The 23516-nt window shown below is 44.7% G+C and overlaps 2 protein-coding genes across 3 annotated transcripts in view; one reads left to right on the top strand and one right to left on the bottom strand.

Moving 5' to 3' along the window:
- Positions 1-23516, bottom strand: part of PDGFD (platelet derived growth factor D) — a 221306-nt gene that overhangs the window by 89729 nt on the left and 108061 nt on the right. The gene's annotated exons all lie outside the window — the stretch shown is intronic.
- DDI1 (DNA damage inducible 1 homolog 1) lies at positions 17312-20333 on the top strand. Its single transcript, XM_019811218.3, has 2 exons — positions 17312-18832; positions 20138-20333. Exon 1 carries the CDS (start codon positions 17488-17490, stop codon positions 18685-18687), a length of 1200 nt encoding a protein of 399 aa, XP_019666777.2. The 5' UTR covers positions 17312-17487; the 3' UTR covers positions 18688-18832; positions 20138-20333.

A 23516-nucleotide genomic window follows, 5' to 3' on the forward strand; every position in this document is an offset into this window, starting at 1 on the left:
GGGTCTGTCCAACTCCCATGATACCCCGCGGGGCTCCCACTTCTCAGGGGTGAGATACAGCAATGTCTGCACCGCATAGCTGGGGCCCTGGCCTCACACACCTGTCTGCTCTGGTATCCCCTTCTCTGCCTCCCTCTTATGCCCCAGTGAATGGATTCATCCTGAAACTCCACCGCATAGAGCGGTGCCTGGCACGACATGAGGCCCATTATAACTCATACCGATTTCACCATAAACCATCAACAGTTACTTAGCATTTATTATTTTGTGCAAAGTACAACGATACAGGTTATGGGGCGTAAGTACAAAAAAAATCATAAACCCTAACAAAGCAAGGTACAGAGATGGAAAATCAAAATGCATTTCATCCTGAATGCCAACTCCAAAAACGTACGCGACTCTCCCTGGAGCAGTGCACCGAGAATCACGTTTCTGAGACCGCCGTGTGCCCTGGGGACAGAGCCTCAGGGCAATTATGATCAATCCTGAGCACTGAGCGGGGTAAGTGACTATTCACGCCTGTTCTATCTGCTACCCTTACTGTAAAAGGGCTAATATGAATGAGTTGTTTTTTTTTTTTAAAGGTGTGTTTGAATGGACTGTTTGGTACTCCTTTCTAGCTGTGTGTCTTTGGGAAAAATCATCGATTCTGGGAGGCATTTTCTTCATCTGCAAAACAGTGATAACATTGGCTTTCCTGTGGGAGGGTTACAAAACCCCCTAACCCCCTTAATAAAAGTGGAAATGCTTTTCAAAATCTAGAGCAGAAATAAGAGACGTCACGTAATGAAGCAGATGCACAGAAAAATAACACAAAGGGGTAAATGAGCAATGAATTCTAGCAGCAAACATTTCAGGAGTTCAGCTATGTGAGGCAGTTTTGGAGGCCGATTTATTGCTTCGGAGAGAAGTAGTAACATATGTAATAAAATGTAGACACGGAGACATACGCTTAAATATTTTATATTTGGCTTTCCTTGACTATTTCTAGAAATGTTAGGCCCTGAAGCTATTTCATTAATTTTTTTTCTAATAAGTTTGACATGACTGTGACTGTGCACTGAAAACATAAATCCCACAAAATGTGACACGATCTTATCCATTCAATGTGCCAAAGATATTACTCATAATTTATTGATAGCTCCTAAATGAAAATAAAAAATGGAAAATATGTTCCAATCTAGCAAGAATGAGATAATATGGATGCCAAAACAGAAAAGTATTAATAATTATTTTATTCTGCCACCGCTGTAATTTGATAGGTACCTTGTACACGTCAGGGAACATGATAAATTGTTTCTAAAGTATATTGAAAAGGCAATGGAAGACATATTTTTCTATTTAAATCTAAGGGAACAACTATATTTTAAGAGTACGGAGCAGGATGTGGTCATATTTCGTAGTCCATTCTTCCTGTGCCTTTATGTAAGTGCCGAGTTTGATATCTATCCTAATATTACAATATTCCCTGTGTGGATCTATGCTACTAATGGAACAGTTTCAAATAGACAAGACCGTTAATACGAATATAAAGGTATTGAATTCATTATGGTTTAACTTCAGTTCTGGGGATTTACGTATAATCGAGAATTAATGAAAGAATTGCAATATTGGATTAAGGCATCCATTTTTCTAGACAAGTTCCAGGGTAAGGTTACTTAAAATGCCATGTAATGAGTAGCTTGGGCCAGGTTGACAATCAGAATATAGATTCCTTCGTCAAAAATTTCTTGCTACAATAAACAATACCAGTAGACTAATAGTGCACATAGGGTCAGAGTTAATCTACATTTGGCACAAGTTCCTTATCTTATTGTGGACGAACAGCAAAGGATTTCTGGGAATGAGAGCAGGTCCGTGGCTCACATTGAGTTTTCTAAAGAAAACTAGAAACGGATTGATTCTCTTCGGTCTGACCTACTGAATCACCAGCGTTGGTAAGAAGTATTCTAGAGCCTCCTTGCATAGCAGTGTTTTGGGAGAGAAAAGGGCACTGGGGTCGATTCTTAAGTGCGTTATGGTTACTATCGTTTCACTTATTCACCCTCCTACAGGGTCCTCCATATTTGCCATATGACTTTCTAGCAGCCCCCCTAGAGTCACCCACTTCATTCTCCTACCCTGGTGAGGCTGGGCTTGGGAATTCAAACGGATTGAGATGACAGAACACAGGAGGAAGTGCTGACGGGCCAACTCTGAGCCTAGACCTTAGGGGTCCCCCTATGACTCTATACAACGCTCCTGAGCTTCTTTATTGCCATTAAAAGCACGTGTATCGGGCAGCCTATTAGGACAAACATGGGAGACACACGGAGCAGATGTGGATCGAACCTAACGCAGAAGGCAACACTGCACAAGCCTAGTCTAGGTCTGTCAAATCCACTTGACCCCAGACACATAAGAATAAGTCAAGCCACTTAGTTTTGGGATGGCTGTTACACAGCTTATTCTTCAAATAGCTAACAAATACATGTATGTAGGGAACCTTCCAAGGTCAGGAGGGCTGCTGAGATGGACAGTGTTGGAGAAGCTATGGTCACACCCTGGGTCCGAGCATGGTGGAAGAGGGGTGAGTAACTAAGTGTATGAGCAGTGCAGACAAAGTACAGAGTCCTGACCAGGGCTCTGATACAAGGGAGAGAGCATCCTTCCTTATTTTCTTCCCCACTTAATGTAGCAAAAAACAAAAACAGAATGTAATACACAAAGACCAGAAATTTGTTAAAGAGGAACGTTGCAAACTAGGATAGAACAGATTTTAACCATTAACTAAAGAGGCGGAATTTGTATTGTATTGTATTGTATTGTATTATATTGTATTGTATTGTATCCTAATGTTTATTTATATTTGAGAGAGAGGGAGCAAGCAGGAGAGGGGGAGACAAAGAATCCGAAGCAGGTTCCAGGCTCTGGGCTGTCCACACAGAGCCCGATGCAGGGCTTGAACCCAGGAACCGCGAGATCATGACCTGAGCCGAAGCTGGACGTTTAACCGACTGAGCCCCATGAGGGGGCGTTTTATGCTAATAGTAGAATACATGTAGGCTGACATGAGTAAACCTGCAGACTTCAGTTTGTTTTCTTAAAACAGTCAGGCTACAGTCAAAGTAGAGTTCTTATCCCACAGTGTGGATCCAACTGATTTCCTACTATTCTTAGTATTTTCAAGTTCTAACTTCATGGATCCCATCAGGATAGTGTTCAAGACTGACATCTGGACTCGACACCTCAGAGAGACAGCTACGCTGAGTTCTGTGGCTTTCGCGAACAGACTGGACAAAAGGACTGCTTACAGAGTAATGTTTTCCCAATTACTGTTCAGGGTATGACAGTACAATAACTGTACTTTCTACGTCACTATCAAAGCACGGCTCTTACCCGTCTGAGGTCCTCAATTTCCCAAAACGCTTGGTTCCCTCCACACTGTGAGGAAGGAGAAAATCTGACCTTGACATTTACAACAATGAAAGTAAGATCATATTTTATCCTGGTTTCTGTTTGTAGTGTGTCAAGGCAAAATGCAGCGTATATGTCTGAACCTTAACAAACTTTTAAATTTAGGTATGTCCACACACACTAAGTTTATAGGACACTTTGTCGTTTTGTTAAATTTTCCTGGATACTATTGGCGTAATAATTATAGAAGAATGTAAAAACTGCTTTTATTTTTTCAAAGGTCCATTGGTAGGTACCTCCAGTTGGTCAAAAACGAAAACAATGCGAATGATTCTAGCCCGAAGTAACAAAACGCGCCCACAGACTTTTGATTTAGCAGCCTTAATGAAGTGGCTACAGCCATTCCGGGGGGAATCCCTGGGGTGAAATGTTCCACTTTGGATAGCTTTGTATACAATCAAAAATCTGCCACAACTATGGCCTTGAATATCTTGGAATAAGGTATAATGAAATACCCAGGATCTGGTAAATAACAGTAGCAAGATGATCGATAAATATGTCTTCTGAGCAGCGATTTACATCTTTCTAAACTGCAAAGTTCTTCGCCCCAGTCCATTTCAGACAGAATGCCAGCCATTCTGGCTTTGCAGGAAGCTCTTGGCCTCAAGAAATTCAATCTTCCTTTTGCAGTTAAGGCCAAGTCCTTGCAACTCACTCAATTCAGCAAAGACAGACTCATACTATCATTCTACAAATGCCCCTACCTACTGAGCGACATTTGAGACGTGTTGATTTTGAGTACAAGGGGGAAAAGGATGGCATTGACTCTTCTTATCAATACTTCTTGCTTTTTTGTTAAAAAAAAAAGTACACTATTGATCCGTTCTTAGTAAACTTTGCATTTCTCCTAATGTCTAGTCTTAGTCATGTAAAGATAACCCGCTGTTAACAAATGTCACTTATAGGGGCGCCTGGGTGGCTTAGTCGGTTAAGCGTTCGACTTCAGCTCGGGTCATGATCTCCCGGTTCGTGGGTTCGAGCCCTGCATCGGGCTCTGTGCTGACAGCTCCTGGAGCCTGCTTCAGATTCTGTGTCTCCCTCTCTTTCTGCCCCTCCCTGACTCGTACTCTGTCTCTCAAAAATAAATAAATATTAAAAATTAAAAAAAAAAAAGATAGAAATGTCACCTATCTTTTCCATGAAACAAAGGCCAAAGTAAATATGACCTTCAGATGTGCTATGCAGAGGCTTAGCATTTCCCTTCCAACAACGGGCTGGTATTACAGCCACCGTGAACTCTCCAGGGGAATTCTACAGCTTGGCAAAATGCCTATTGTAACTTTCGCATTTGCTGTTGACATTCTTATAGACTATTTCCCTATTACATCTAAAAGTCAAATTCGCAGTGAAATTACCACAACCTGCATCTCTAATATCAGCCATATTTTAATACACAAATACTGATACTATAAGTAAAAAGGGTGTGCAAAGCTGGGACACTTTGGCTGCGTTAACATGATCTCAAACATCTCTTCAACATCTTTGCTTTTGACAACCTCTTGGAAACTTTCTCTTTTTAAATTTTTTTTAAATATTTATTTATTTTGAGAGACAGAGAGAGAGAGCACGCGAGCACACATGCACACAACTGGGGGAGGGGCAGAGAGAGAGGGAGACACAGAGTCTGAAGCAGGCTCCGGGCTCTGAGCTGTCGGCATAGAGCCTGATGGAGGGCTCCAACTCACGAACCGTGAGATCATGACCTGAGCCGAAGTCGGACACTTTATCGGCTGAGCCACCCAGGCGCCCCGACAACCTCTTAGAAACGTAAACGTATGTCATACAGGTTGCATTAACTAAGGCTGTGAGGGAAGAAATATCACTTATGAGTGAAGGCCGGCTTTCCTTCGAGTCCCTAGTGAACAAAAGGTCTTACAAAACGCACATGTTGGCAGTGAGTTTCAAGAAGTAGTTTTCACCTTGGGCTGTAAGTTAGGATGATCAAATAGGCAAATCAAAGGATTAAAATCTCCAAGTATACGCTTAAGAACACATCTCAGCGTGGCGATGGCACGGCAAAAGAATGAAACAAAATTACCTGTCAGGCCCCTGTTCTAGCCACCTTTCACACGTACAACAAATTGGCCATGGAATAGGATTTTTTTTTTTCAAAGCACCACAATAAGTCGACTGAATTGCACACAAAGAATGGATATTTAAGTCAGTGTCTAATGTTTTGCTAATGTTGTCAAAACAATGAGAGATAAACATAAGGCATCTGTCAAAAATGTGCATACAAATGACCTATTTGCACATATAAGTGTCAAATCTGTATAATCTGTGCTTGAAGAACTGATCTCAAGACGTTGTGGGCAGAATGGGGAGCACATCCTTAACCAAGGATCATACCATGATTGATGCTTTAAAATAAGCCCCCAGTCAATGCCAAGTGGATTTCTCAGAAGTCAACGGGATAGCAACACGGAGAGCCTTTAAAATGTAAAAGCATCTATGCACAGTACCAGAAGTGTGCAAGGAGGGAACTGAACCTTGTTATATCCAAAGTCCACGCCCTTCAGACTTAGGTCAAACTGCCTGCCAGCCACATTTGGTTATATATTGTAATTATACAATACATTAAACTCTAAGAGTTACGGACGGGGCACTTCCGAATCCGAATCGGTCAATTCAGAGCATCGGTTGAAAACACTGTCACAGAACACAGAGAATTCATAAAAGCCACCTTGAACCCAGAGCCAGGTCCCAAGGCCCTGCCCGGATGGTGTGAGGCATAAGTCCACTGCCTTTTTGTAAAATCGACATGAGGCGTGAGACCCCAGAAGTCCTTTGAGGACAGCACCCGTAGCACGATACTAAATACGGGACTGGCCCAAATGGTTTTTGTGCGGGGGCTGTGCCCTGAGATACAGATGACGTGAAGGTTATCTTCATTCGGGGGGTCATTGCAGGGGGCGCAGCTGAGGAAGTCGATAAACTGAGACCAAGCAGGAGAAGGCGTAGCTCAAGGTCGCTGTGAGCACCCACATTTCAGCGCCCCGCCCCCGGAGGAACCACCCAGAACGGCCTTCCAAACGGCCCCCCAGACAGACAGGGAAGCCGGGCCGCGTGTCCCCCGAATCACGTCTTGCACGACCTGAGGCTTCTGTGCGTCCAGGCTGACGAGGGAGGCCAAGGCACACGGTGCCAAGTGTGGGAAGATGTCAGCACTTCCGGGAACACAAGCGTGGGCCCAGGGGGCACAGATGGGGAGCAACAGGGTCTGCTTCCCAAGCACAACATCACACAATCTCAGCCTGGCGTTCGGCTGTCAAGGCAGGAGGAACTGTTCTAGCCGCTGGGAAGCAGAGGTGAGGTCTTTCTGAACCTGCTTTCTTCTGTCGCCCTTTGCTCTGGGACCCATCCTTATCCACAGATGCCCCTGAGGCCCCGTGCCCTTCTGCCCCACATGCCAGTACAGCAGGGGAGGAGGCCAGGCCTGCCGCTGCCCGTCATCTCCAAGGTCACCCCCCCTGCTCCATGCCCGACGCTGTCCACCACCTTCTCCTGACCCGCACCCAACTGGACATGCCCATCAGGGTGCCATCACATGTGCGGATCTCCACATGCTTCTTGCCCTCCGATTTTGACTCTACCCCACTGCATCCTCAAAGGAAGCTGTCCCCTGGCCGTACCTCAGAGCCTCAGACACAGAGGTGTCTTCTAACAGCATCCAAGGTGACCGAATCTTGCCCCTCCAGCACTGGTGACGGAGGGAGAAGAGTAGAAATTCTGTTGGTATTTATTTTAACAGATCCATTTAAAAAAGTGAGAGTGTGATCAAAGTCATTTTTGTTTTTTAAGTAATGAGGTTCACCGTCAAAAAGGTTTGAAGGTCCTTCTCCGAGACACTGGATGTGTTGACCAACAGCCACGGGACCAATGACCCCTGTCAACACACTGGTTCTTCAAGGGAACCTTCAGATGCTGCTATAAACCACGCCATGGAGCCCCCAGGCTTGCAACCCCGTGGCCTCATGGTTACACGGGCCAGTGCTAATGACTCTGGGCTTTCACGCCAAGGGTTTCACTTCCTCAGCTGCGTAATTTGGGTATTTGGTTTTTGGGTTTTTTTTTTAAATTTTTTTTTTCAACGTTTATTTATTTTTGGGACAGAGAGAGACAGAGCATGAACGGGGGAGGGGCAGAGAGGGAGGGAGACACAGAATCGGAAACAGGCTCCAGGCTCTGAGCCATCAGCCCAGAGCCTGACGCGGGGCTCGAACTCACGGACCGCGAGATCGTGACCTGGCTGAAGTCAGACGCTTAACCGACTGCGCCACCCAGGCGCCCCTTGGGTTTTTTTTTAAAGGTCTTTGAGGAAGGTGTCCTACGGAAAGAGGCTCACTCACTGTCCCATCTAACACATACCTGCCGACAACAGGGATTCTAAATCATACTTGTGGGGAAAGACAACACTTACATTCTCAGCATCAACCTCAACCCTTTGGTTGCATATGACGTAAGCATTACTCACCTTATTTACTATGCAACACTTTTTCACTCCTAATTAGGGCGGATGGATTGTCTTTACGCTATGTTCTGTCTGCTTAATAATCCTGTAAGCACGTTATGAGCAAGGACTTTGTTGTTGACTTTCTTTAACCTACAAGAACACCCTGCAGACTGCTATGGTTAAAAATGACACTGAACAAACGGTTGAAATAATGCACTATTAAATGATTTTCTTAGCCAACCTTTGAAGCACACTTCCTGGTTTTCAAACAGGTTGGTGATCAAGTCTTGCTACCATCTTGGGGAGCCCAGAGTTCAAGGCCCAAGGGAGTAGGGATGGCTTTAAAGACACATTGGCATCTGATCCGCGTCAAGAAGGGGCTAAAATTAACGTACATATTTCCTTCAGGATTTATAACCTGCATCATCTCTTCTGACTTTTCCAGGTTGTTAATTACTGTTACTACTCATACGAAAAAACAGTAACTTATTTCAGTGGAGTGTTTTTCTATTTACAAGACAGATTCAAATTATCCATGAAGTCCATACCCAAATCCTATGCAAAAGAGATTATCATCACCATCCCCAATTTACAGAAGAGGATTATGAAGCTCAGAGAAATTAACGCTTTGTCCAAGGGCATTCAGATAATAAGTGACACATTCAGGGAACTTAAACCCTATTTTTATGACTTCAAAGCCACAACAGGCTTTTGCGGCACCTGGGTGGCTCAGTTGGTTAAGCGTCCGACTTTGGCTCAGGTCATAATCTCACAGTCCATGGGTCCAAGCCCCAGGTCGAACCCAACACAGGGCTCTGTGATGATGGCTTGGGGCTTGGAGCCTGCTTCAGATTCTGTGTCTCCCTCTGTCTGCCTCTCCCTGCTTGCACTCTTTCTCTCTCTCTCAAAAATAAATAAACATGAAAACATTTTTTTTTAAAAAAGCTACAACAGGCTTTCTGTCTTACTGATCTGTATATCTTAACCAGTGCACGTGCATGCGCGTGTGTGTGTGGGTATGTGAGAGACGGGGAGAGAGAGAGAGAGAGCCTGTTTTCCAGAACTGCAGGTACAAAACACTGTTGTTTTATGTAAGGATAGAATAACATATCTTAATTAAATTTTTGTACTAGTTTTTGAAGATGCCTGTGTTTTGTTGACTTTCTTTTTGGTCACAGAGGGAAGAATGAGTCAATATTTTCAAAGAACAAAACTCACAGCTCTTTTTAAGAAATGATTCACTTAGAGCCTATTTTATTAAAAGTAGAGCATGGCTTTTTCCCCTCTAATTGAGGTATTTTGTATCTAGGATGGTCACAGTTATCCTAGATGAAAAGCCCATACCGTAAGGGAATGCTCTCACCTAGGACTCTGAAAGGGAAGAGGGAACCACGGTTAATTGCGGGGCAGATGTGCTACACATCCATCCCAACAACACAAATCACACCCCTACACGAGGCCATCACTGGTTTTGTTGTTGTTGGTGTGTGTGTGTGTGTGTGTGTGTGTGTGTGTGTGTGTGTGTGAGGTTGTTTGCTGCAAATTCAAGAGACGATGATCCTGTTTGCTTTAAACTTTTCTAAAAAGTAGTCTCAGATACTATTTTAATATCCGAAACCATGACTACAGCGCGGCTCCACATTTTAATTTTAATTCAATGCCAGTTTATCTCATGTTGCATAAGCAGTAATTTACGAGTTATCCTTAGAACATTTGGTCCCGTGTCTCTTAGCCACAGGCACGAAGGGTCCAGCACAACTCTCAAGTCTCCATGAAAAACATTGCAGTAAGAACGTAAGATAAAACCAAGACTTTATTCAAAATGAACAGCGCCTTAAGTTGTTTTGAAGAAAAACGAGTTAATACTGAAAAATAAAAGTTTTTGTCAGGGTTGCCTAGACATTTCTGTTCCATTTCATTTACAGTTTGTAAAGAAAAAAAAAATCAACGATCGTATCTTCTTTGTCTTCAACATCAGAAATGGGGCATCTGGTTTTGAAAGCCAGGGTACCCAAGTACTCTGGTTAGCTCCTGTCCTCCAGAGGTCACCGGAAAGAGGCTACTTACATTCTGTGTGTAACCAGCACTGAAATGTTTCACCAATACGTCAGTAAGCAAGCGCATCTCGGCAGTGAAGCCCATTTTATGAGCTGAGTGGAACAGAATATTCCTAAGTGGAATGCAAATGTGGAACAGGACAGGCAGGGGCGGCTCCATGTCTCAGCGTAGAGAGAGAGCCCATGGAGATGCTAACACGCCCAAACCTTTCTCATAGTAAGAAGGAAAATGCTCTGTACCTGATGCCATTGAGATAGCCTAAGAAAGAATCCTTGTATCTGGGCTGCTCAATTTAATTTTTCTGAGAAAAACAGAAGGTGAGTTGATTTCTCTTTTATTTGCTGGTTTTTTTAATGACGCTTTTGTTTACCAGACTTGTTTCTCATTTTCATGGTTGGAATACAATTAAATCCTATTGACAGATGGGATTCAGCCATGCTAATTACCATGGTGATCAATTAACTCGGCTGCTGTTTGGAATAGAAAAAGCTACATAAACAACAATCTGGAAATTCTGTCTTTTATGAGACCACTGTAGAGACATCACCTATGATGCATACACTTCATGAAATATCCAATTGACCATGTTATGGTGGCACAAGTGGCTTTTGTATTTATTGCAGATCTTCTCACTCTAGCTTTGTCCCATCAGAAAACCAGCATACATCCTGCTGCAAAGATGGGTGGACCCAAAGTGTCAGCTTAAATAAAGTGACTTGCCACATAACTAGCTTTTGAGGTGGCATGGCCGGTGGCTAGAGCCATCAGATCCTTCGTGTTGGTAGGACTGCGTGCTATTACTTCGTGCCCTACAGTGAGAAGTCTCCTGTGTCCGGGCTAAATGTGTATGGACAATGTAAACACTGGTTACTTTCAGAAAGTTCTGCATCAGCTTACCAATATGTGCGTAGTTCCGTCAACACCTTTAAATTACAGGATGATATGCACCAGTTATATGCGTTTATATAAACATACACTAAAAGCACCCACCCCAGAAAGACTTTTGGATATTCCTGAATTAGCCTCTACCCATTTTCTAATAAAATATCTGCACAGGCTGGGGAGTAACGTAAGCTAAGATGGATGGACAATGTCATGCCGAAGACTAGAAGGAATCTTTCCCTAACTATAAACCAGACGAAGTGAACTGAGAAAAACACCCACGCAGATTTCAACCCAGGCACCACCTAAGCTCTTCCTCATGGAGCTTCGCCTGCCCCTTCCCCAGCAAGGCTTGGGACCGGAAGGAAGCACGGGTGTCTATTCTACGTGCGGATGCTGGGGACAGGGAGACTACTGGTCCCTCCCTGCACCAATCCTACCACCTACAGCATCTACAAGGACAACGGTGAACAGTAAGATGTGTGCGTGAGGAGAAAGGAGTCAAGTGAGTGGTGTGATACCTCAAGGAAAGGACTGCCCCTCCAAACCCAGGCAGGAAAAACTTCACCATGACCAAATCCTTCTTCCAGACCCAATGTCATTGCGCTTTCTGCAGTGAGCCTTTGGGCACAGTCCTATCCACGTCCGGCACAACAACCCAACAAGGAACCTTGATCGTTTCCAAGCAAGGTGCCTATGTGTGTCTTCTCTCTCCTACTAGGTATCTTGTTCTTTGAAAGAAGAAAGTGACTCCTACTCATCCATCTATCCCGGAAGCCACCAGCCCAGTGACTTGCTTATAGAGCGTGGCCATGACATCTTCATTGTGAAAAATGATTAACGTGTTTACGAGCTCATCTCCAAATGGCGTGTAAACTTAACTAACACGTAAATAATAAACAAGTCTGTAACTTTCCAAATACATACACTTCTGGGCAATTAATGGGACAAGACACTGCCAAAGATTTCCCACCATGAATGACTCTACAGGAAGAACAAAGAGGAAGAGTAGAGAAGTCACAAGTAAATCAGAACTAAAAAAAAAAAAAAAAAAAAAACCACAACCAAAAAGCCCAATACGAGTAGTGGGTTCAGGCCTTAGCAGCATGCTCCTAGCAGCAGTAGGAAAGGACTCATGAAGATCCAGGATGCTGGTGCCAATGCGATGTGGACTCTTGTCCAATCTGTGGCTGCTTCCCCATCCATTCCAGCACTTTCGCTTATACATCATGATGGAGGCCCTTTGTTAGGAATTTGGGAGGGTTCACAGTTGAGTAAGACAGGTGATGCACAAACATCTCACACAGTAGTTTTAAGGAAATAAAGATACAATTTTTAAAGTAAAAGTTTAAAAAATGCTAACTCTCGGCTGTCCCCTAGCTGATATTTGGTCAAATGTATGCCATTGTTCCCCGAACTTGAGGAGTATGCTCAGAAGCATACTGTCTTTTCTACCAACTACCAAAGAAAAGACAGATACCTAGAAAATGTTTACAAAAGAACACTGTGTTGATTGAATATTAACACCACACGAGCGAAAAATTATTTTCTCATTTTCAGGATAACACATAATTACCTAAATGTAATGAGGAATGACGATGCTAGCGTTAATATTTTGACGAAGAAAATTTATGTTTGAGTTATTATGGTGTATTTGAACTTATGAATAGGTCACGATGCTATTTCTAAACTACAGTGTTTTTGAAATGTGCTGATTACAAGTTTGCTATAAAAGAGTAAACATTTAAAAAGGTTTGAATGATTTTCCCCAATCACAGCTCAAATGAAAACATCTTAAGGCTCTATTATCATTACTGTTACTATTTTGTGTAACTTGGTTATTCTCCATAGAGCAAAAATTTTCAAATGGAAACGTTCTTTTTCTAGTTAAGTTTCTAGAAAGTTAAGAAACAAGTATCAACCCACGAAATCATAAGTTGTTTTCATTCTGTCTTTATTACCTTAAATTTATTTAATCTGTAAGTGTTTCTCTCACAAATTACAAGTGATCTTCAGACTTTCAGTAATAAGGTGTGCATCCTACAGATCTGAGTTAATTTTTAAATGATTAAGACAGTGAAGGGATCATACGGCACAAAATTATAGCAGCAAACTTCCTTAAAAATAAGTAAATCACATGTATATTTAGATTTGGGAAGTCTATATTTTGAAGCAGCCAAAAGCTATCCAGACATTGTGTTATTCTCAACATGCAATATATACTTAAAACATATTTCTTATGATTAAATGTTAAAACAGTAATCTATAAAATAAAGCAATAATACAACGTGCCATAAAAGTGCTCCCTGCTGGAAAATTGTATATCTTTTTAATTGCACATTCTAAGTAATTGAGAACACGTCCTCACTACGTGGGCACTTGCTCTCTCCTCACACGTGTATATTTGTGCAGTGCAGGTCTTCTGTCCATATTCTGTCTCCTCACAATAAAGAAAAACACCAGCTGAGTTGCCAGCAGGTTGACACAGACTATGTTCTCAGGTCTCATGAGTTTCTTCAATTACGTATCTGTTTATACATTTACGTTAGAAGTCTTATCATGGTGTTTAAGCCTCAAAGATGGGCAATGCTAAACCTCTCAAATGGGGAACCTTCCAACGTACGAATAAAAGCCTGAACTTTCATCGGAGTACTGTTAATGTGTGTACCGAACAATTATCTGAGGAAATAAATGTTGTTCATTTGTGACAATTTATTGTATTATTGTAAAGCAAATGGAAGAATAGTAAGAAAATTAGTGGTTTAACCTCTGAATCAGCTTTGAAAATTCTGCATCTTTCCCAAGTTCCTTTGAGAATTTCAAGGAACAATTGCCCTGTCTTAATAAGTACTTTATTTTTTTTTTTTAATTTTTTTTTAACGTTTATTTATTTTTGGGACAGAGAGAGACAGAGCATGAACGGGGGAAGGGCAGAGAGAGAGGGAGACACAGAATGGGAAACAGGCTCCAGGCTCTGAGCCGTCAGCCCAGAGCCCGACGCGGGGCTCGAACTCACGGACCGCGAGATCGTGACCTGGCTGAAGTCGGACGCTTAACCGACTGCACCACCCAGGCGCTCCATAAGTACTTTATTTTTAAAGTGATACCAGGCATATATTTCAAGCAAGGAATCCAAACACAGCAAGCTGATATGTGTGCTTAATGTGGTTTAATTATTATATATGCTACATACTAGACATTTACGAAGCTACTCCTTTTTCACAAAAAGACGTTTGCTCTGTAACGAGCAAGACATAGCGCTTTAAACATCAACTGACTTCACTAAGTGACACCATAATTATCTGGATTTTTTTACTGCATTAAGGTTTTATCAAGAGGCAAATTATAAAGGGAATTGTTGTGGATTTATTCCAAAAAATAACCTGGGGGCTGTTTAGTGGGCTGGCCTGAAATCAGCATCATCTTTTCTATTTTCTGGGTATTTAGGCTGTACAAGGAGAATCGATTTTCTGAGTGATCGCCCTGAGACCTTGTAGGGAATCTCACTTATCAAAGGAAGATTCAATTATGTTCCCATACTGTACTTATGAAAGAAGAGAAGTGAGAGAATGTATTCACGGAAACTCGTCAGGAGAAGTTACAAGAACCCCCAGTTACCTGGATTTGTGCACCTAGAGAATTCAGAGCACCCGTCATTTCTCACCAGGCTGTGCAACGGGAATTTATGCTGTGGGATCATTTTTATATTTAGGCGTATTTATATAGACTCCCGGTGATCCCTGAGTTTATTATACAATCAGAGTAAGTTTCTCATTACAGTTTTGAGGGAAGATAATTACACATATGGTATCTCAAACACCCACGGTGCTGAGAGAAATGATAGAATCAAACCACATATATGTAGTCCCAGAAGGCTGTGTTTAGCGTTTTAGATTCCAGGCTGCTTGCTTTGCAACAGAGGCGAGGTCTGCATGAGTGGCTGGACTGGAGGACCCTAAGACCCCAGCTAATCCTGACGTCCTGTGGGGAATGATGACACTGAATTGGCCAGACCTTGAGGCTTTCGTCTTTCCACCGTGTATTCTCAGAAAAGACTACAATAGTAAAAATGGCAATGCAAAATGCCACCAAAAGTAAAGAGTCACAGCAAGCTAACAGAACACACGGCATGAAGGTTAATTATGTTCAGTAACAAAGCAAGGGTAACATGAACAAAAAGAACGTTAGCTTCTTCTTTTGATGTGAACCCTCGATCCTTGCTGTGCCAAAAAATCAAAAGCTTACTCTGCAAAAATGATCTCGCCCACTGTTTATAAAACACAAAACCCTAGCATTATCTCCCTGACAACCAACCGTCCAAAGCTGGTTGGCAGGACGTAGAATCTGTGCCTTGCTGGCTGGGTCTCACCTTACACTTGTTCTCAAGGTCAGCACGACCAAGGCTGATCTCTGATGACTCACCAGGACATCAACAACTACAGGAGTTAGTGAACTTAACATTTTGAGTCAAAAGGCCATCCCTCTCCACAAAGAGTGGAAAATAGCCCTAAGTAATTCACAATTTTCTACAGGAAAATTACAATGCAAGATTCCGCCCCCCCAAACTGTTACAAAATCCTCCTCATCCCGAAGAGCCGCTCCCTTTCCGGTTAAAGGTGTGAAGGGAGGCCACGCACTTCTCAGCCCCCGGTTCTCCACCACGTCCACCCCCACGCGGCTGCCTTTTTGCCACCTTTCCGGAAGCCTTCCCGGCCCGACCCCCTCTCCGCATCCTGCATTTGTTCCCCAGACATTATTCACTCCTCCCGAGTTGTGCGGACTTGTCTGGTGTTTTTTCAACCCGCTGGCTTAGCGTGGGTATGTGTGTGTGTGTGTGTGTCCACCTACACCCCCCTTTCAAAGACCGCGGGGTCATTATCCCCGGAACTCAGCTTATGCTTCGCACACACTGGGCATTTACTCCACGTTCCGATATGAATGAACAGGTGTGTGGAAAGATAATGACAGTCAGAGCAACGGGTGAGAGGCCATCCTTTCTCCGAGACAAACGAGGCCAAAACAAAACATTTCTGTAGGCTGATGCAATCTGGAACACACGGTGCAGGTGTTCCGAGAGAACTTGCAATAAAGAGACGGGGAGGGACAAGGCTGACGATGCAGACTACCTTGTGGTTGGTAAGGACACACACCTGGGAGGCAGGAGTTCCTCACTGAAATATAGACACAAAGAGTGGCATTCGAGGACTTCTCCACGGCCACCGTTGGCCCTGGAGGTCCTGTCTACCCTGACCCAGCGAGCCTCCGCTCAGGTGCCTATGGGAGGGAACGGGCCCTCTGTCGGAGAGGAAGCCAGAGACGCCCCAGAGAGGCATTCATGACGCGTCTGACTCCAGAACTGATGTCAGGTTGGTTTCCTCGAAGACGCGTCTCACGCATCCACTGGAGGAAAGGGCCTATTTCTAACCAGGCCTGCATTTGAGCGCCTCCATGTCACCCACCCATTCTGGTGTTTTCCACTCCCCGCATCCGATGGGTAGACACGTGCCGTCCATTCTAGTCAGGGAACACTCTTGTTCCCCACAGAGCGGGCTGGAGCCTTCCTCGTATTTGTTCCTTCGACCCACAGTCCCCTGTCTGCACCAGCGAGAACGCTTTACCTGGCTCTCTCCCCACCTGTCCCCATGAAGCGTGAGAGACCTCTTTCTTAAGTCAATTAAATGAAATACACACACACACACACACACACACACACACACACATTCCTGCTTCAAATCTTCCCCGCTTCCTTTCTCTTTTTTCTCTCTCTTTCCCGCCCTTCCTTTTTTATATTTTTGGAGGGAGGACTCTTCCTTATCGATAAGATTGCCATTCCTTGGACTCACATGTGACTCTATAAACCAGATTCAGTCATCTTCTGTCCAGCCTCACATCCTGCCACTCGAAACCACGTACAAATTTCTCCTATTATGTTGGATGGCTCACGTCCCTGGACAGAAAGCAGGCCGCGTCATGAATTCTGGCTTTTTTAATTCTTTTCGTCCGGAGTGACTCTCACCATTTTTCCCACAGAAAATGTGCATCCGTCAGGACCTGCCTGGTCTCCTCTGGAGCTCAACGTGTCTCAGCAGAAGCCCTTGCCTCCAGTACTGCGATTTCCCCATTCACCATCGAGCTCCCCCGAGAGCGTGAGGTCATGGAGCTCAGGCACCGAGTCTGACCCCCACCCCACCCCGAGCTCAGGCACTGAGTCTGACCCCTGTCTTTTGCCCCAGGCACACAGGGAGATGCTGGCCGTGGAGGCGACCCGCACTCCCTGCCTGCAGAGTGACGAAGAGCACACAGACTATAGCTCTCAGAGGGCCCCGATGAAACCTTTCCCTGCTATTCGGGAAGAGCTCATCATTCCCAGAGGACGGATGGGCAGGGCTGGAAGGGCTGGCCTGGGAACCACGCGGCGGGACCGGAGAGACCTGGCTTCTGGGGGAGCGGGCGTTCCAAGTTCCGAGCAGCACCACACAAACGGGGTCTGGAACACACACGTGCCCTCGAGGTTCCGTGGGGCTGGTGAGCAGCTGGGCCTCCCCGACAAGCGAATGAACAAGAGCTGGGGCACCAGGGGAGGACACTGGTGAGCCCGCCACGCGGCCGATCCCCTGCGCCGACCCGGGGCCCATGCCATGCTGGTCACCGTGTACTGTGTGCGGAGGGACCTGTCGGAGGCGACCTTCTCCCTTCAGGTCAGCCCTGACTTCGAGCTGCACGACTTCCGCGTCCTGTGCGAGCTGGAGTCGGGGGTCCCCGCCAACGAGATCCAGATCATCCACATGGAGCAGGTCCTGGCCGACGACCATAGCTCGCTGGGCTCCTACGGCCTCCGCGACGGTGACGTGGTGGTGCTGCTGCAGAAGGAGAGCGCGGGATCCCGGACGCCGGGCCGCACGGCCAGCCTGCCCCACGTGGAGCTGGCCGGGCCGGCAGAGCCGGGCACGTCGGGCGGCCGCCAGCAGCATCCCCCGCAGCACCTGCAGCGCCGGGTGCAGCCCCGCGGCCTCAGCTCCGGGGAGAAGAGGGTGTCCGCACAGAGCCTGGACAGCCCTGTGCTGATTCGGAGCATGCTGCTGTCCAGCCCCCACGACCTGTCGCTGCTGAAGGAGCGCAACCCCCGCCTGGCCGAGGCCCTGCTCGGTGGGAACCTCGAGACGTTTTCGCGCGTCCTGATGGAGCAGCAGAGGGAGAGGGCCCTGTGGGAGCAGGAGAGGCTTCGTCTCTACTCCGCGGACCCGTTCGACTTGGAAGCTCAGGCCAGAATCGAAGAAGAGATCCGGCAGCAGAACATCGAGGAGAACATGAACATAGCGATGGAGGAGGCCCCGGAGAGTTTCGGGCAAGTGGCCATGCTCTACATCAACTGCAAAGTCAACGGGCACCCTCTGAAGGCCTTTGTGGACTCGGGGGCCCAGATGACCATCATGAGCCAGGCTTGTGCCGAGAGGTGCAATATCATCCGGCTGGTGGACCGGCGCTGGGCTGGCATCGCCAAGGGGGTGGGCACACAGAGGATCATGGGCCGGGTCCATCTGGCTCAGATTCAGATCGAAGGGGATTTCCTTCAGTGCTCGTTCTCTATCCTCGAGGACCAGCCCATGGACATGCTTCTCGGGCTGGACATGCTCAGGAGACATCAGTGTTCCATCGACTTGAAGAAAAACGTGCTGGTGATCGGCACCACGGGCACGCAGACTTCCTTCCTTCCTGAGGGGGAGTTACCCCTGTGTGCCAAGCTGGTGAGCAGTGCTGGGCAAGAAGAGTCTTCAGACAAGGAAGCAGTGGACACTATTAAGCGTTCGGTCAAGGATTTAGGACGGAAAAAGCACTGAAATGGGTTATAAATATGCCACCACCTTGAGGGAGCCTCAGGTCCCAAGAAATTCTAAAATATGAGCTCACTGGCCATGTAATCATTAAAAACATCAGTAACAACCAAACCTGGCTTCGGCACTACCTTCTGAGATCCATCACTGTGTAAGTCATGATTGCTTGATCTCAGCCCCTCATCCATTCCCTTATCCCAACGTCACTGAGCTTCAGCCCAGGAAGGCTCTGGAGGTCCCACGTGATTTCCAGAGAATCCATCAAAGAAAATCAATCTCCTCCTTTAGAGACACTGTCCTATCAGATCGCGGGGTGGCTCGTCTAAACCACATGCTGTTTGCTCATTCCCTAGAAAGAGCCATCGCTACAGACCCCACAGAACATCTGTAACAAAACAATTTCCAATCAGCACTAACAACTATTTACATTAAGAGAAATAGGTCTATTTTCACAGATGCTGTTTTCTTTGGGAAAAGTCTTAGAAATGGTCAGCCAGTTACACTCTGAAGTTGATTAATACTTACAAATGTCTGTTTTGGACAGTAGAAAGGCAGATTTCCTCATATTCTACATCTTCCCTTCCAGCGGACTCCCCTGGAATCATGCTCACTGCACTCTGCCCCTAAAGGCTGTTTTGCCACATTTGAGAAAATGGAATTTTCTCCTAGGAAGTCTAAAATAATGCCCCCTTTCCCTTGCATTCAAAGAAACCCTGGTCATAAAATGAAGGCCAGCAAGTAGATTTTTTAAATTTAATTATATGGTGCAACTTGGAAGGCTAGTGGTTGTGCTGTGGGGCCAGTGGGAGGTAGGAGCAGGCAGTGGACCACATCCCTTAATACTCATTTCAACTAAATCATCTAACAAAAAAAACCCCAAAATCCTCTGTTTTAGGGGTGCCTGGGTGGCTCAGTCGTTTGAGCTTCTATTTTTGGTTCACGTCATGATCTCATAGTTCATGAGTTTGAATCCCCACATCGGGCTTGCTGCTGTGCGCCTGTCAGCGCAGAGCCCATTTTGGATCCTCTGTGCCCCTCTCTCTGCCCTTTCCCCACTTACACTCTACCAAAAATAAATATATATTAAAAAAAAAAGAACAGTAGTTCTAAGTCAAGAAATACATGTTCTGATTCTAGCTCAATGGTACTTAGGCATATCGGTTCACATCTGACACAACTCAGATTTCTCATCAATAAATCACTTTGGAGCAGAGAGCCATTGTCAGGTTCCCGGGCTTCATTATGATCTAGGGCATTCTTTACATTAAATTAAAATTTCCCAACAAAATCTAAAGCCACTGAAAGCATTTCCCAAAAGCTACAGGAAAACAAAACACTCCCTGTCATCACCATATGCCTTTCTTGGTTGGCTGCTTGGTGACACCAACCATCTTATTTCTAAAGAGTCACCTCTTCCTTCCAGACACCTGTTCACTGCCTGTTTTCTTCTTAATAGATGTTCCCATGCTCAGATGCCTCAACCTTGTCTGCATTCGTGCCAACGGCAGCATCCACTGAACTGCTAAAAATGAGCAATGGACAGACCTCTTCTCTACTTTTGCTCCTAAGTACTCAGCAAACGTAACTAACAAAAGGAAGAAATTCAGAGTAAAGTCAGGGATAATCAATTAAATGCCTGTGATGAAAACTGACTGAATAAATACAATGAATCCTTCACTGATAAAAATATGCGTGTTCCAGGGCGCCTGGGGAGCTCAGTCAGTTGAGCGTCCAACTTTGGCTCAGGTCACGATCTCACGGTTTGTGAGTTCGAGCCCCGTGTCGGGTTTGCTGCTGCCAGTGAGGAGCCTGCTTGGCATCCTCTGTCCCCCTCTCTCTCGGCCCCTCCACTGCTCACACACATACTCTCTCTCTCACTCTCTCTCTCAAAAATAAACATTAAAAAAAAATAAGCACACTGCTCAGCAGTTTCTACAGGGTTCTGTTTTCAGGTCCGAGTGTCCTGAGTGCATGTCATGTGGAAATGCTCGACATAAAAGTTTGGTATTTGGCCTATCAGGATGTCTCACGCATACAAACCAACCTGAAAAACATCAGATCTTTAAACTAAAAGGTAGTTTGCACGATATCACATCCCAACATACCCACCTTGCCTTCTTGGAGGAACATCCCTTCCAAAGTAGCTATAGTGACTCAGGACCAGTCTCAAGTATAATTCTGTTTCTGATTTTGAACTGAACTCTACTATTCCATAACTTCCAATAAATAGGTCTTCAAGTTTCCTTCTTCCAAGAACATATGTAATTAATGTGATTTCTCTGGCATGAAATAATCCTTTGAATACATGAAACCAATGTCACTTAAGTTTTAACTTAATTCTTTTAGCTGTTTCTCACAGCCTAAGTTTGGACCCATGTAAAAATTTCTGTCATGTTCCTCTGGACATATTCTAGCTTCTAAAAATATTACTTGAGTAAATGGGTTGATAAATTAAAAATACTTTTATTGAGCTAAAAAGCAATGATCTCCAAGAAAAAATCGATAAGCAGAGTGGATGAAAAAAGCAGTGTCCTTCCTGATTAATTTTTAACATCACTGTCTTTCAAATCAGATAGGATTTTAATAATTAGTTTCATGGATCGAAATCCTGACTCAGTCCTGTGTGCACTTGAATAGATCCTTGTCGATTAAATTTTAAGTGGATTAGTTTTAGGAAAAGGTTACATCTTTTGCATGTCTATCAAGTAAATTAGATGCTATGCAATGTGCCTTCATGTATGACTGCCTTTAATCCTCAGAATAAATCCTCAAAATAGTCACCAACCGCATTTTACAGATGAGACATTCAAGGCTCAGAATAATGAAACATTCAGATATCCAAAGCTTAGTGTTCTTTAAACTCTTTCTTGACGACAATCTACATTTTTTTAATGTTTATTTTTAAGAGAAAGATAGCGGGGGAGGGGCAGAGAGAGAAGGAGACACAGAATCCGAAGCAGGCTGCAGGCTGAGAGCTGTCAGCACAGACCCGAGGCGGGCTCGAACTCATGAACCACAAGATCATGATCAAGTTGAAGTCAGACGCTTTGCCTCCCAGGTGCCCTGACAATCTACATTTTAGATTGCGACTCAGTTTCACATCACACGCACACACACGTGCACACTCACACACGTAAGCCTATTTTTGCGAAACAAAAAAATTCTTGAAATAATATGAAATGTTTTACCCTTTCCCAGGCTATTACTTCGAAAAACTATATTTTATTACTTAAGAAAATACATTTAGACATGTCCCACTAATTATCTCACCAAGGTATCCTGACCCACAATGTGAAAAAACTGACCTGCCAGCCTGCTGAGTTCAGGTCTTTCTGATTTCAACCTCCTTGATGCGACACATTTGAGTCCTAGCTACCAGTAAAAATTGTCACAAAATGTCACCAACTCGGATTCTTGCTACTGGACGTGAGTAAGCCTTGTAAGGAAGACGGAGAGTCTCATCTTGAATTTGCATATGACTGGTGACCTGGGCTCCCCCCCTGCTTAAAGGAATGCTTGCCAAACGGGGACAAATGACCCCGCTGCTCTGCAAACAAAACCAAAACAAAATCTATGGAAATTAAACACCACTGGCAGAAAGGACAACAGAGGAGCAGTGGACAGAAGAGGGTCAACAATTATTTACTGAACACCCACGAAATAAGCACTGAGCCACACTCTCACAAACGTGGACATGTGCGAGTTATTTCCAGACCTCAAGGGGAGCACAGCCTGGCAGAGCCAGGGGAAAGACTTGTGACCAAGTGAGGACAGAAAGGGTGGACGTGTAATGTGTTGGTGCAAATGAAGGAATGAATCTTATTACGGGGGGTGTTTTTAAAAGAAAAAAACAAGCCACTGAGTGCACTCTCAATATGTCTAAAATGACCGACACTGATTCTGGACAACAAACATCCTCTCCTCTTACAGTTCAGGCTGCTAACATACGACTTCTACAGCGTCTGCTGTTGGAAATTATCGACTACGGGGAATGTACTACCTGGAAAACGGGGAACAAATCTTCATTTTCCTTCTTCCGGTTAGAAATCAGGATAAAGCACGCCACTTGAGGAAGCTGACCTAACCCTATTTAAGATGACAAGCCATTTAAAGAAATCCATTAATCCCTTGGTTTCACCTAACGTGCATGTAAATGCCCGTTTTACCTAAAAGGAAATCACTATCGTCGATAAGCATGCATTTCGAGAAGCCAGTAATGCATTCTGCTGCAGTTAAACCAGAAGACTGATGACTGAGATTTGGAGAGCACACGGCCTCCATTTTTTTCCTAAAGCACCAGGTCGTAAAATTTCTCTTGTTCCTAGGGGAAAACCCACTCCCCAAAAGAAAAAGAAACGGGTGTCTCTATGTATGAATTCCTCTTCACTGCAGGCATTAAATGTTGCCCTTTAAAAAAAAAATGTTTATTTTTCAGAGAGAGAGAGAGAACGCATGTGAGGGGGAAGGGGTGGGGGGGGGGTGGACAGAGGATCCGAAGCAGGCTCTGTGCTGTCAGTGCAGAGCCCAATGCAGGGCTTGAACTCCCAAACCCTGAGATCCTGACCTGAGCCAAAATCAGGAGTCAGAGGTTCAGCCCAATGAGCCACCCAGGCGCCCCCATGTACAATTACATTAATTCGCATATTCTCCCTTCAAACCCATGTCAAGTCTAGAGATTCAGTGAGTCTGTCAGTCAGAAAGTAGTATCAATGTCTTGCATGCATCAACATCACTAAAAATTCAATATATTTTTTCAAGAGTCCAGTCACTGTCCTATGTCATGCAGAGACACAAGGAAATGTGATAGTCTGAGCCTTTAAAAGTTAGAAGTCAGA

Source organism: Felis catus, chromosome D1, assembly GCF_018350175.1.
Source record: "Felis catus isolate Fca126 chromosome D1, F.catus_Fca126_mat1.0, whole genome shotgun sequence".
Classification (NCBI taxonomy): domain Eukaryota; kingdom Metazoa; phylum Chordata; class Mammalia; order Carnivora; family Felidae; genus Felis; species Felis catus.